An 11,409-nucleotide genomic window follows, 5' to 3' on the forward strand; every position below is an offset into this window, starting at 1 on the left:
AGCATATCTAGTATTAGAGAATTTTCACTAGGCATAATGATCCTGCATCCACTAACTTCCAGTCATATTAGAACCAGGTCTGAAATGAATTTAAGTATAGTAGACTTTGCTATATATGTGAAATGAATTTCTTCAGCAATCGTTTGTTCGTGTGTGTGTGTGTGTGTGTGTAGTTGGACACAATCTATTTATTTATTTATTTTTATGTGATATTGAGGATTGAACCCAGTGCCTCACACATATTAGGCGAGTGCTTTGCCACTGAGCCCCAACCTCAGCCCCCAGCAATCTTTCTGTAAACAAAGATTATACTGCAAATAGTCTTCATAATGAAGGGAAACTCCTTTGCCACAAGAGTAGTAAAAGCTTCCTATGAAGAGCTTTACAACTGCTTTTACAAAAAGTTGCCAGGAAATTTGGCTTTCTGGGTAAGAGTGAGATGAATTTAAATCTAGTACAAAGTAAACACCTACTATTAGGGTCACTTGGAGGTCTCTATCATTAAGGTAGAGTGCCTCTGAGGCAGCAGCGGGCATACAGCTGTAATGTTTAGTGAGTTATATTCTACTTCATTAAAACCCTATGCTGGTGGTGAATGGTAATTTCCAGAATGTGATTTTAGAAAGAAAATCTCAGGCCAAATGCAGAGCATTGGGAAGATAATATAAAACTACTACCCTGACCATGTATGTTTGTATTTCAGTAATTATGTAATTTGTTTGGTCTTATTGTCAGCACTGGAAGAAGCTGCAAAACGTTTCCAGGAATTGAAAGCACAAAGAGAAAGTAAAGAAGCACTAGAGACTGAAAAAAACTCAAGAAAACCTCCTCCTTACAAACACATCAAAGTGAGTCTTACCCATGAAAACACTAGTATTTGATAGACAAGATGAAATCCATTATTCTCTCAGTAGTTAAAGGCCCTTTTTAACTTGTGAAAACTTTTGCTAGTTATCAGCCTGCCTTCTGTAAAACCAACTTAGAGCTTTTGTTGAAGGCATCAGATGGGAGCCCTAGCTGCAGTGCTGTGAGGATTAGAACTTCGATAAGCCCTCTCATATCTAGGAGGAACATAGTTCATGTGAAATCTCATTCTTCTTCTACCAGGTTATCCTGCAACCAAATGAGAATATAGGTGTTTAGCCTCTTTTTTCAAAGAGCCCACAGATAAGCATGCTTATCAACCAGTGGAAGGAGAAATACACAGGATAAACAAACAAAAAATTCATTTTTCAGGTTTGGATATTTTTGTTGACCAAGGAGAGTTATTATTCTTAGCTTATTCACAGAGAAATTAAGGTAAAGAGCTTTGCTTAGAGTCATATCACAAGATATTAGCAGAGGCCTGTATAGCACGGGCTTTTGGCGGGGCAGTGCTGGGGGGATGTTTCTGTTCAAATTGCTAGTAGATTGCTTACCTTGGCCTCCCTCTCTTTTGTGATTTTGTTTTCTAGGCTAACAAAGTAATAGGAAAGGTACAGATACAGGTTGCTGACCTGTCGGAGATTCCCCGCTGTAACTGCAAGCCTGCTGATGAAAACCCTTGTGGCCTGGAATCAGAGTGTCTGAACAGAATGTTACAGTACGAGTGTCACCCACAGGTCTGCCCAGCTGGAGATCGTTGTCAGAACCAGTGCTTTACAAAGAGGCTATATCCAGATGCAGAGATCATCAAAACAGAGCGAAGAGGCTGGGGCCTCAGGACCAAAAGGAGCATTAAGAAGGTAGGATGTGATAGAGGTAGTGGTTGGGGTGGAACAGACCAAAACTGTGTTACTTAGGAATACTTCTGTAGTGTAAACAGATATATAATGTAAGGACCACTAAATGCTGCAAAGGAAAATAAAGCTATAAGAGGGAATAGCTGGCTGGGGATGTGGCTCAAGTGGTAACACACTCACCTGGCATGCGCGGGGTGCTGGGTTCGATCATCAGCACCACATAAAAATAAAAAAATAAAAATAAAGATGTTGTGTCCACCAAAAACTGAAAAATAAATATTTTAAAAGTTAAAAAAAAAAAGAGGGAATGGCTGCTAGATGCAGTGGCACATGCCTATAAATCCCAGCGACTTGGGAGGCTGAGGTAAGAGGATTTCAAGCCAGCCTCAGCAACTTAGAGAGGCCCTACGCAACTTAGTGAGACTCTGACTCAAGATAAAAAATTTTTAAAAAGAGCTGGGGATATGGTTCAGGGTTCAATCCTCGGTACCCTCCCTCCCCCAAATGGCTAATGACAGGGATTACTATTTTCAATTGATTAGGAAGCCTGAGGAGGTGACATTTAACCTGAATGTGTAAAGTAGAAAACCATGTAGATCTATCATAACAGCATTTCAGACCAAAGGAAAAGCAAGTTCAAAGGCCTTATCATAAGCCAGGTGTGGTGGCACATGCTTGTAATCCCAGTGACTCAGGAGGCTGAGACAGGAGGAGTTCAAGTAGTTCAAGGCAAATCTTGACAACTTAATGAGACGTTGTTTCAAAATACAAAATAAAAAGGGCTGGGCATGTAGCTCAGTGGTAAAGCATCCCTGGATTCAGTCCCCAGTACTGAAGGGAAAAGGCAAACTAATAAGTCTGGAGAAGAGTGACAAGGAGTGGAGTGGAAGGTAAAAGATGAGGTGAAATGGGTAGCCAGGGGTTAAATATTATTGGGCCTTGTAGACGATGGGATGAGAAACTTACGGATTTTAGTAGGGAGTGCCTCCATCTGACTTGGTGCATTAGTTATTACTGCTATATAACAATATTACCACCAAGTTAGCAACTCACAGTTTATGAAGCTCAGGATTTCAGGCAATGCTTAGCCTGGGTCTCTACTTAGAATCTGAAGGTTACATCAAGGTGCCCACCAGTCTCCCAGGGTTATGTTCTCAGCTTGTGCCTCAGCTAAGTAAGGATCCACCTCTCTGTTCATGTGGCTATTGGCAAAACTCTGTTCTTTGTAGCTGTAAGTCTGAGAGCTTCAGGTTGGTGTTTCTTTGTTTGGGGGGATGGTTTCTTGCTGTTGGCCAGGAGTTGCTCTTGCCCACATTTCCTTGCCACCTGGGGTTCCCAACATAGTCACTTGCTTTCTTTACAGTGAATGGAAGGGAGACTCCCAACAAGATAGACACTAAGGTCTTAAGTAGTAAACTCACAGAACACATACACACCATCATTATTACCATATTGTATTAGTTAGAAGCAAATCACAGGTCATGCTCACTTTCAAGGGGAGAGGTTTGTGCAAGGGCATGAACACCAGAAGGCAGGGATTTGGTTTTGGATTGTTTGTTTTGGGGGGTTTATTTGTTTTGTTTGGTACTGGGGATTGAACCCAGGGGTACTTTACCACTAAGCTACATTCCTAGTCCTTTTTATTTTATTTTGAGACAGGGTCTCATTAAGTTGCTTAGGGCCTTGCTAAGTTGCTAAGGCTGGCCTTGAAATTGCAGTCCTTCTGTCTCAGCCTCCCAAGCTGCTGGGACTACAGACATGTGTCACTGCTCCTGGCTAGACTAGAGTCAGTCTATCAAACCTGGGTTTGTTAAGTCCAGTTTTTGTCACTGTGACCAAAATATCTGACAAAAACAACTTAGAGGAAGGAAAGTTTATTTGGGGTTCATGGTTTCAGAGGTCTCAGTCCATAGATGGCCAGCTCCATTACACTGGGCCCAAGGTGAGACAGTTCATCATGGCAGAAGGGCCCAGTAGAAGAAAGCTGCTCAGCTCAATGTGGGGTCAGAAAGCAGAGAGAGGGAACAGGGAAGGGCCCATAGGAAAGATGCATTCTTCCAGGATATACCTCCTCCAAACATACCTCCTGACTAAAGTTATTACCCAATTACTGCATTTCAATTAGGATGGACTAATTAGTTTACAGCTCTCATAATCCAATATTTTCACCTCCCAACATTTCTGCATTAATAGGAGCTTTTGGGGAATACCTCATATTTGAACTATAAAATTCTAGTCAGTTTTATGTCACTGTGACCAAAATAGGTTTCAAAAGGAGAACTTTGGCCAGGCACAGTAGCACACACTTGAAATCCCAACTGCTTGGGAGGCTTAGACAGGAGGATTGCAAGTTTGAGGCCAGGCTTGGCAACCTAGTGAGACCCTGTCTCAATTAAGAAGGATTGGGGGGCTGGGGATGTGGCTCAAGTGGTAGCGCGCTCACCTGGCATGCGTGCGGCCCGGGTTCGATCCTCAGCACCACATACAAACAAAGATGTTGTGTCTGCCGAAAACTAAAAAAAAATAAATATTAAAAAGTTCTCTCTCTCTCGCTCGCTCTCTCACTCTCTCTCACTCTCTCTCTAAAATAAATAATACTCTTTAAAAAAAAAAAAAAGAAGGATTGGGGATGTAGTTTAGTGTTAAACCATGTTTGGTACCCAGTACCAAAAACAAAAAGGTCAAGTACATTTAAAGTTGTTATATAATGAGCTGGGCCTGCTGATGCATGCCAGTAATCCAAGTAGTTTGGGAGGCTGAAGAAGGAGGATTACAAGTTAAAAGCCAGTCTTTGCAACTTAGAAAGGCTCTAAGCAACTTAGAGCCTGTCTCAAAATACAAAATAAAAAGGGCTGGGGACTCAGTGGTTAAGCACCTCTGAGTTTAATCCCTGATACCAAAATAAAATAAAATAAAAAATAAGGACTGAAGATATAGCTCAGTTGTAAGGTGTCCTTAGGTTCAATTCCCAGTACTAAAAAAAATATGTATGGGGAGTTATGTAATAAAAATTATATTATTTTAATGCTATGCATATCACACATACAAATGTTTTCTATGACTCTGGAGAAGTTTATAGGGCTATCTTGAAATCCATCAAGTTTAATGTTGTTAAACCTTTTAATAGTAGTTGCATTTATTCTAAAATAACTTTTTAAGTTAATAATATAATCAAGGGAAAAGAAAATACAATCTGGACTGATCTTCCCTTTAGCATTTGAAGGATTACTAATGTAAGACAATTGGCCTTTTACAAAATAGCTATAAATATTCAGTCGTGGAAAAGCATAATCATAATGATGTTAAAGCAACATGGAAATGATTTTTGTTACATTCACAATAAAAAAACAAATATAAGGGGCTGCGGTTGGGGCTCAGCAGTAGCACACTTGCCTGGCATGTGTGAGGCACTAGGTTCAATTCTCAGCACCTCATATAAATAAATAAAATAAAGGTCTATCAACAACTAAAAAATAAAAAACAAATATGAAATTGAATGTACACAGTCCTTCCCCTTTTCATACATAACAGACTACTGAAAATGTGTGCCAGAATCAAACAAAAAAATTCCTGTTATATAGTGGTTTCTTTTCTGGAAAAATTTTTGGGGATGCTAAGAATTGAACCCAGGGTCTTACATATGCTAATAAGTATAAGCAACTACTGAGCTTCATTTCCAGCCTATTTTTCATACTTACAGAAAAAGTATTAGATCTTGAATTACAGCCTATCATTTTTTGCTGCAGTGTTTTATTTTGAAGTTCTGGGATTGATTCCTAGGGGTACTCTACCACTGAGCTATATTCCAGCAGCCCCTTGCCCCCACCCCCAGGATGGCTTTAAACCTGCGATTTTCCTGCCTCAGCCTCCCAAGTAACTGGGATTACAGGCATGCACCACTGCTCCCAGCCTTTTCTACAATTTTTTTTAGAGAGAGAGAATTTTTAATATTTATTTTTTAGTTTTTGGCGGACACAACATCTTTATTTGTATGTGGTGCTGAGGATTGAACCTGGGCCGCATGCATGCCAGGCGAGCACACTATCGCTTGAGCCACATCCCCAGCCCCAATTTTTTTTTTAAATATTTATTTTTTAGGTGTAGATGAACACAACACAATGCCTTTATTTTTATGTGTTGCTGAGGATCGAACCCGGGTCTTGCCCGTCCTAGCAAGGTGACTAAGTGCTGAGGCAAGAGAATCGCAAGTTTGAGGCCAGCCTTGGCAACTTAGTGAGACCCTGTCTCAAAAAATAAAAAGGTCTGGGGATGTGGCTCATTGGTAAAGCACCCCTGGGTACAGTCCAAATAAACAGATAAACAAACAAACATACACTTACCATATGGTACAGCAAATCACACTCCTGACCATTTGTCCCAGAAAAATGAAAATCTTTATCTACATGAAAACTTTTCCAGAATATTCATAGCAGCCTTATTTGTAATAGCCAAAATTTGGAAACAATTCAAATGTTCTTCAGTGAATGAATGGTTAGACTGACTAGTATATCCATTCTGAGGAACACTAGTCAGCAATTAAAAAACAAGCTTATTTTTTGGGGTGCTAGGGATTGGACCCAGGGCATTGTGCATGCCAAGCAAATCCTCTACCAACTGAGCTATATCCCCAGCCCAACAAACTGTTAATACACATAACTTGGCTGTATCTCAAGGGAATTAGCCTGAGATTTGTGAACCAATGTCAGTTTTCTGGCTTTATACTGTGCTATGGATCTGCAAGATGGAGGAAGCTGAGTGAAGGGTAGGTACAAAGATCTCTGCACTATTTTTTTCTAACTTCCTATGAGTATCTAAAATTACTTCAAAATAAAAAAGTTTAAAAAACAAAGACAGAGCTTATTTGTTTCAGATTCAGATCTTTCCCAGTTCTTACTCCCAGCCCCTCACAGTTACAAACCTGGAGTGATAATTACAAACCAGTCTGTGGTAATTATATAGCTTCAAAGTCTGGGGTTAATTTTTTCCCCAGATCCTAGCAACATGTCATGTGGTATCACTTGAAATATAGAAATGTATTCTTAGCAAGAAAAGACAAGTAGATTGGCACTTTATGAGGCACTTGTACAAGAAAAATAGTGCCCCTGTTGTAATTTATAAATAAATTACCATTTATTTCCAGGGTTTCATTTATTTCAGGATTCTTTTTAGTTAATTATGATAGAGTATAGCTGTGTTAAGCAATATTTTATAATATGATACACTGATTTTAGTTATATATTTACATGCTTCTCTGCAGGGCGAATTTGTAAATGAATATGTTGGTGAATTAATTGATGAAGAAGAATGCAGACTTCGAATCAAGCGAGCCCACGAGAACAGTGTAACTAATTTTTATATGTTAACTGTTACAAAGGTAAAATTGCTTTTTTTTTTTTGGGTAAGAAAAAGGGATTTTCTGTTCTTGTTTCATGGTTTCAGGTTGAATTCAGTTTCTTTTGATTTTTCCCAAGCAAATTATAATGACTTATAATAGCCAGCAAACTATAATGTGCTGATTATTCTAGAATACGAAATGAATCATTATTGAAGCCTTGCACATGTCATATAAGAAAATACTAAGAATGAAAAGATAACCAGAAATAGGTTTTACATATCTGGATCTGCATTTTAGTTCCTGGATATTATGAAAGACCTGGGCCTCAGTTCCTTTTTAAAAATATTTTTCCTTAGTTGTACATGGACACAATGGCTTTATTTTATTTATTTATTTTTTATGTGATACTGAGGATTGAACCTCGTACCTCACGCATGCTAAGAGAGTACTCTACCACTGAGCTACAACCCCAGCCCCTCAGATTCTTTATCACTGAAGGGAAGAATTAGCTCTGTGATTCTAAATTATAAATCACCATTAAATTTCTCATTTAACAAAAAGTCTAAACTTCTATATTTATATTTTTAATGAGTTAGGAAAATGAGTGTTGTCATAAGAAAAATGATAGTAAAACTGCCAGTTTAATAACACATATAATTGTAAGACCTATATATTACATATAATACAATCTTTTCAATAGTCCTCTGATTTACAGAGGACAAGAAACTGAAGTCCAGACATGGTGAGTAATTGTTGAATATCTTGTTATCATTTAAGAGCCAAGACTAGTACCCATGTTTTCTGTGTTCCAGGATATCTCTAAAATTAAAAATCAGACTATGATTAGGGCTTGGGATACAGCTCAGTGTTAGAGCATACCAAATATGTGTGAGGCCCTGAGTTTGATCCCTAGCACTACTAAAAATATATACCCACTATAAATTAAAAGATACAGCATTTTAAAAGTATTTTGCCTGATATATAATTGTTTGAAAGTTTCATAACTTTCAAAAAATTTCTCACGAACAGAAGTTAAAATGCCAATTTTGACGATGCTGGAGTCTGGCTCCATGAATCCTACCTATCCTTACCACCGAGGTCCCTTCAGCCAGCTTGACAACAACATGTGGGAATGTTGTTCCAGATTCTCAGTTCAGTTTCAGGGGCCTAAGCATTCATCTTTTTACTATATTTTTGAACTTCAGTATAAGTGAAAATAAAATAGGTAACTACTGGAAAGTCTGACCCACACAGTAGTCTGTTCATCAAACAAATCTCCAGATTTTCATCTGGGGAGATTTCTCATTTTTCCTTCTTATATTTTTATACTAAACGCATCGACATCACACTAGTTTTGCTTCCTGCTCTGAGCAAGAATGAGGGCTGACAGCAAAATACTAGAGTAGTTACCTGAACTTGAAGTTTCCTAATTAGAAAATACCTACCTGTATGGCTTGCTAATCTAAGTAGCATTATTTGGTGGTCTGCTTGTTTCTAGAAGCAAACTTAAAAAGAAACTAAATTATGGTTTATCTTAATTACTATGACTTGAAAGTCATCATATAAATTAGAGAACTTAGTAAACTGCACAGAGTGTGTCACATTTTGAGACTTATCAGTTGTTAAACACCAGCAGATAGCAAAATGCTGTTGCCTTGTGACCCCTGACTAAGTTGGATGTTTCTAAAATAGACTTATATTTAGCTTTATGCCAAAGATACCTTTCTTTTCTTCCTGAAGGATCGTATAATTGATGCTGGCCCAAAAGGAAATTATTCTCGTTTTATGAACCACAGTTGTAATCCAAACTGTGAAACACAGAAGTGGACAGTGAATGGAGATGTTCGAGTTGGACTTTTTGCCCTTTGTGATATTCCTGCAGGTAAAAAAGTAACCTGATCTCCTCTTCTTTAGGTTTGATACCCAAATATTCATTCAGAAAAGTTCACGTTATATTTGAAATTGTTACCCGTCAATGAAAGGTAAAAGTTTATATCCTGTCTGGGAGCAGTAGCGCATACCTGTAATCCCAGGGGCTCAGGAGCCTGAGGCAGGAAGATCACGAGTTCAAAGCCAGCCTCAGCAATTTAGCGAGGCCATAAGCAACTCAGAGAGACCCTACCTCTAAGTAAAATATTTTTAAAAGGCTGGGGATATGGCCCTCAGTGGTTAAGTGTCCCTGGGTTCAATCCCCACTACCAAAAAAGAAAAAAGAAATTATATCCTGAAAAGAGAACTTAGCAAGAGCCTTTATATAAGAGAGAATGTGTCAGGATTCTGTGTGTCTATGATGCTAGTGCATTACTTCTCTAATGATTGCTTTTGTATAATGTAACCAGATGCTTAGCTGTTGTTTTTTTTTAAAAAATGTATTAGAAGTAATAAGTTTATGTTAAAACCAGTTGGTTTTATTGTTTGTTATTGTTTTTTACTCTGAAAGATCATTTTGTTTCAAATTAGACATAAAAAGCCTTGAAAGCCAGAGCTGTTGCTTTCATTTTTCCTTTTCTATCCAGATCTTAAAAGCAAAACTAAGATTCTTTTTTGTGAAATTAAAAAAAAAAAAAGGTGAGAAGAGAAATTCTGTAGCTAAGACATATTTAAACTCTCTAGAACTATGTAGATTGGTCAAGCCCAGTTAGCAAGAAGCTTGGGAGGCTCTAGTTTGAATCCCTGGATGTTTGGTGTATATAGTAAACCTCTGTTTTGAATTTTTTTCTATTTATAACATAAAGCATTACGTATGAGAAATAGCATCATCACAATTCCAAGATCACTTTGTTCATTTAGAAACGGGAGTGACTACCTTTTTGAAAAGAAGGCTAAACTAGATGCTCTTTTCTTGATCACAGGTTGCAGATTCCTAGTCCCTATTACATCATTCCAACCACTTTTATAAAAAAGAATATAACTTCTTTTTAGGATATTTAGTGTTGTCATAATTGTTGATGGAGATGTTTTACTGTCTTTCCCCCTTTTTTTTTCTTTTCGTCCATCACTGTTTTCAGTGAGGGTGGATTATGGGAAGGAAAAAAAGTCTTCATGTCAGAATTATGCATCTTCCAGTATGAGAGTATATCTGACAGCTTTTCTCTTCCTCATGACTTGAGTATGCATAATTATTTTTCTTATATTTTAGGGATGGAGTTAACGTTTAATTATAACTTGGATTGTCTGGGCAATGGCAGAACGGAGTGCCACTGTGGGGCAGATAACTGCAGTGGCTTTCTAGGAGTGCGACCAAAGGTCAGTTGTGCGGGGGAGCACCCCTAGCCAAAAGAAAATAGAAGTGGGGCTGCAGAAGTTTGCTTATAACCATTTCAGGAAAAAGCTGTCAAATGGTCACCTGCTCTACTTAGTGGATCATCAGGAATGTTTACCAATAGTTTAGACACTTTGATTTTCTAGGAATCCTATTTTAGTAAGATCTTTAAGTTCTGAATTGTATTCGTATTTCTGATTGTTTGAAATTGGCAATCCTCTTGAAACTTTTTTATTAATTAACTATATACTAAGACTGCTGAATAGTGAATGTTGTAGTATGTGAACTATAGAACTTAATGGGAAAATTCACATAGCCTGCTGTTGTGGTGCACTCCTATAATCCCTGCAACTCAGGAAGCTGAGGCAGGAGGATCACAAGTTCAAGGCCAGTCTGAGCAACTTCACAAGACCCTGTCGCAAAATAAAATTTAAAAAAGGAATAGAGCTATAGCTCAGTGTTAGAGTGCCCCTGGGTTCAATCCCCAGTAACACACACACACACACACACACACAGAAGAAAAGAGAAAGAATTCACAAGTTGTCTAAGTATTAGTTAATAAAAGTTATTTGGATTTATCACCACCTTTACAATTAAACAAAACAGCCTTTTCAAAAGTCAATGAAAACAAAGCCTTATTTTTATTGTAGTATTTTTATAGGAAAGGTCCACCTGGTGTTTTTAGGAATTGTACAGAAGATGAATTTAAATTAACAAAGGGTTTTCCTTTCTATATATTGCTTCCTACACTATCTGTGATCACTGAAACTGTGGTCCTTCTTTCCTACTAGGCATGTGCAGCAACAATTGAAGAGAAGGTGAAAAATGCCAAGTTAAAGCAGAAGAGACGAAAAATCAAAACAGAACCAAAGCAGATGCAAGAAGATTACTGTTTTCAATGTGGAGATGGTGGAGAGTTGGTCATGTGTGACAAAAAAGACTGTCCCAAAGCATACCACCTCCTATGCCTTAACCTGACTCAGCCACCATATGGTAAGCTAGACCTGCAAGGCCCTTTCTCTGTTTGGGTCTTTGGTAACTGTGTGTTTATCAGAGTACATTCTACTCTCCTTAGTAGAACCATGAAGTAA

At 38.1% G+C, this 11,409-nt stretch overlaps 2 protein-coding genes across 2 annotated transcripts in view; one reads left to right on the forward strand and one right to left on the reverse strand.

The window, feature by feature from the left end:
* The window catches only part of Nsd3 (nuclear receptor binding SET domain protein 3), a 107,980-nt gene that overhangs the window by 90,120 nt on the left and 6,451 nt on the right, over positions 1–11,409 (forward strand). Inside the window, exons 18-23 of the mRNA XM_027939300.2 lie at positions 736–848; positions 1,455–1,724; positions 6,979–7,095; positions 8,797–8,938; positions 10,196–10,302; positions 11,110–11,311. Coding sequence (XP_027795101.2) covers positions 736–848; positions 1,455–1,724; positions 6,979–7,095; positions 8,797–8,938; positions 10,196–10,302; positions 11,110–11,311 — 951 coding nt within the window. The remainder of the gene's footprint in view (positions 1–735; positions 849–1,454; positions 1,725–6,978; positions 7,096–8,796; positions 8,939–10,195; positions 10,303–11,109; positions 11,312–11,409) is intronic.
* Ddhd2 (DDHD domain containing 2) overlaps positions 2,651–11,409 on the reverse strand; it is a 49,330-nt gene continuing 40,571 nt past the window's right edge. Inside the window, exon 20 of the transcript XR_011707116.1 lies at positions 2,651–4,234. The gene's annotated coding sequence lies outside the window, so the exon portion shown is untranslated. The remainder of the gene's footprint in view (positions 4,235–11,409) is intronic.

The sequence above is a fragment of the Marmota flaviventris genome, chromosome 3 (genome assembly GCF_047511675.1).
Source record: "Marmota flaviventris isolate mMarFla1 chromosome 3, mMarFla1.hap1, whole genome shotgun sequence".
Lineage (NCBI taxonomy): Eukaryota > Metazoa > Chordata > Mammalia > Rodentia > Sciuridae > Marmota > Marmota flaviventris.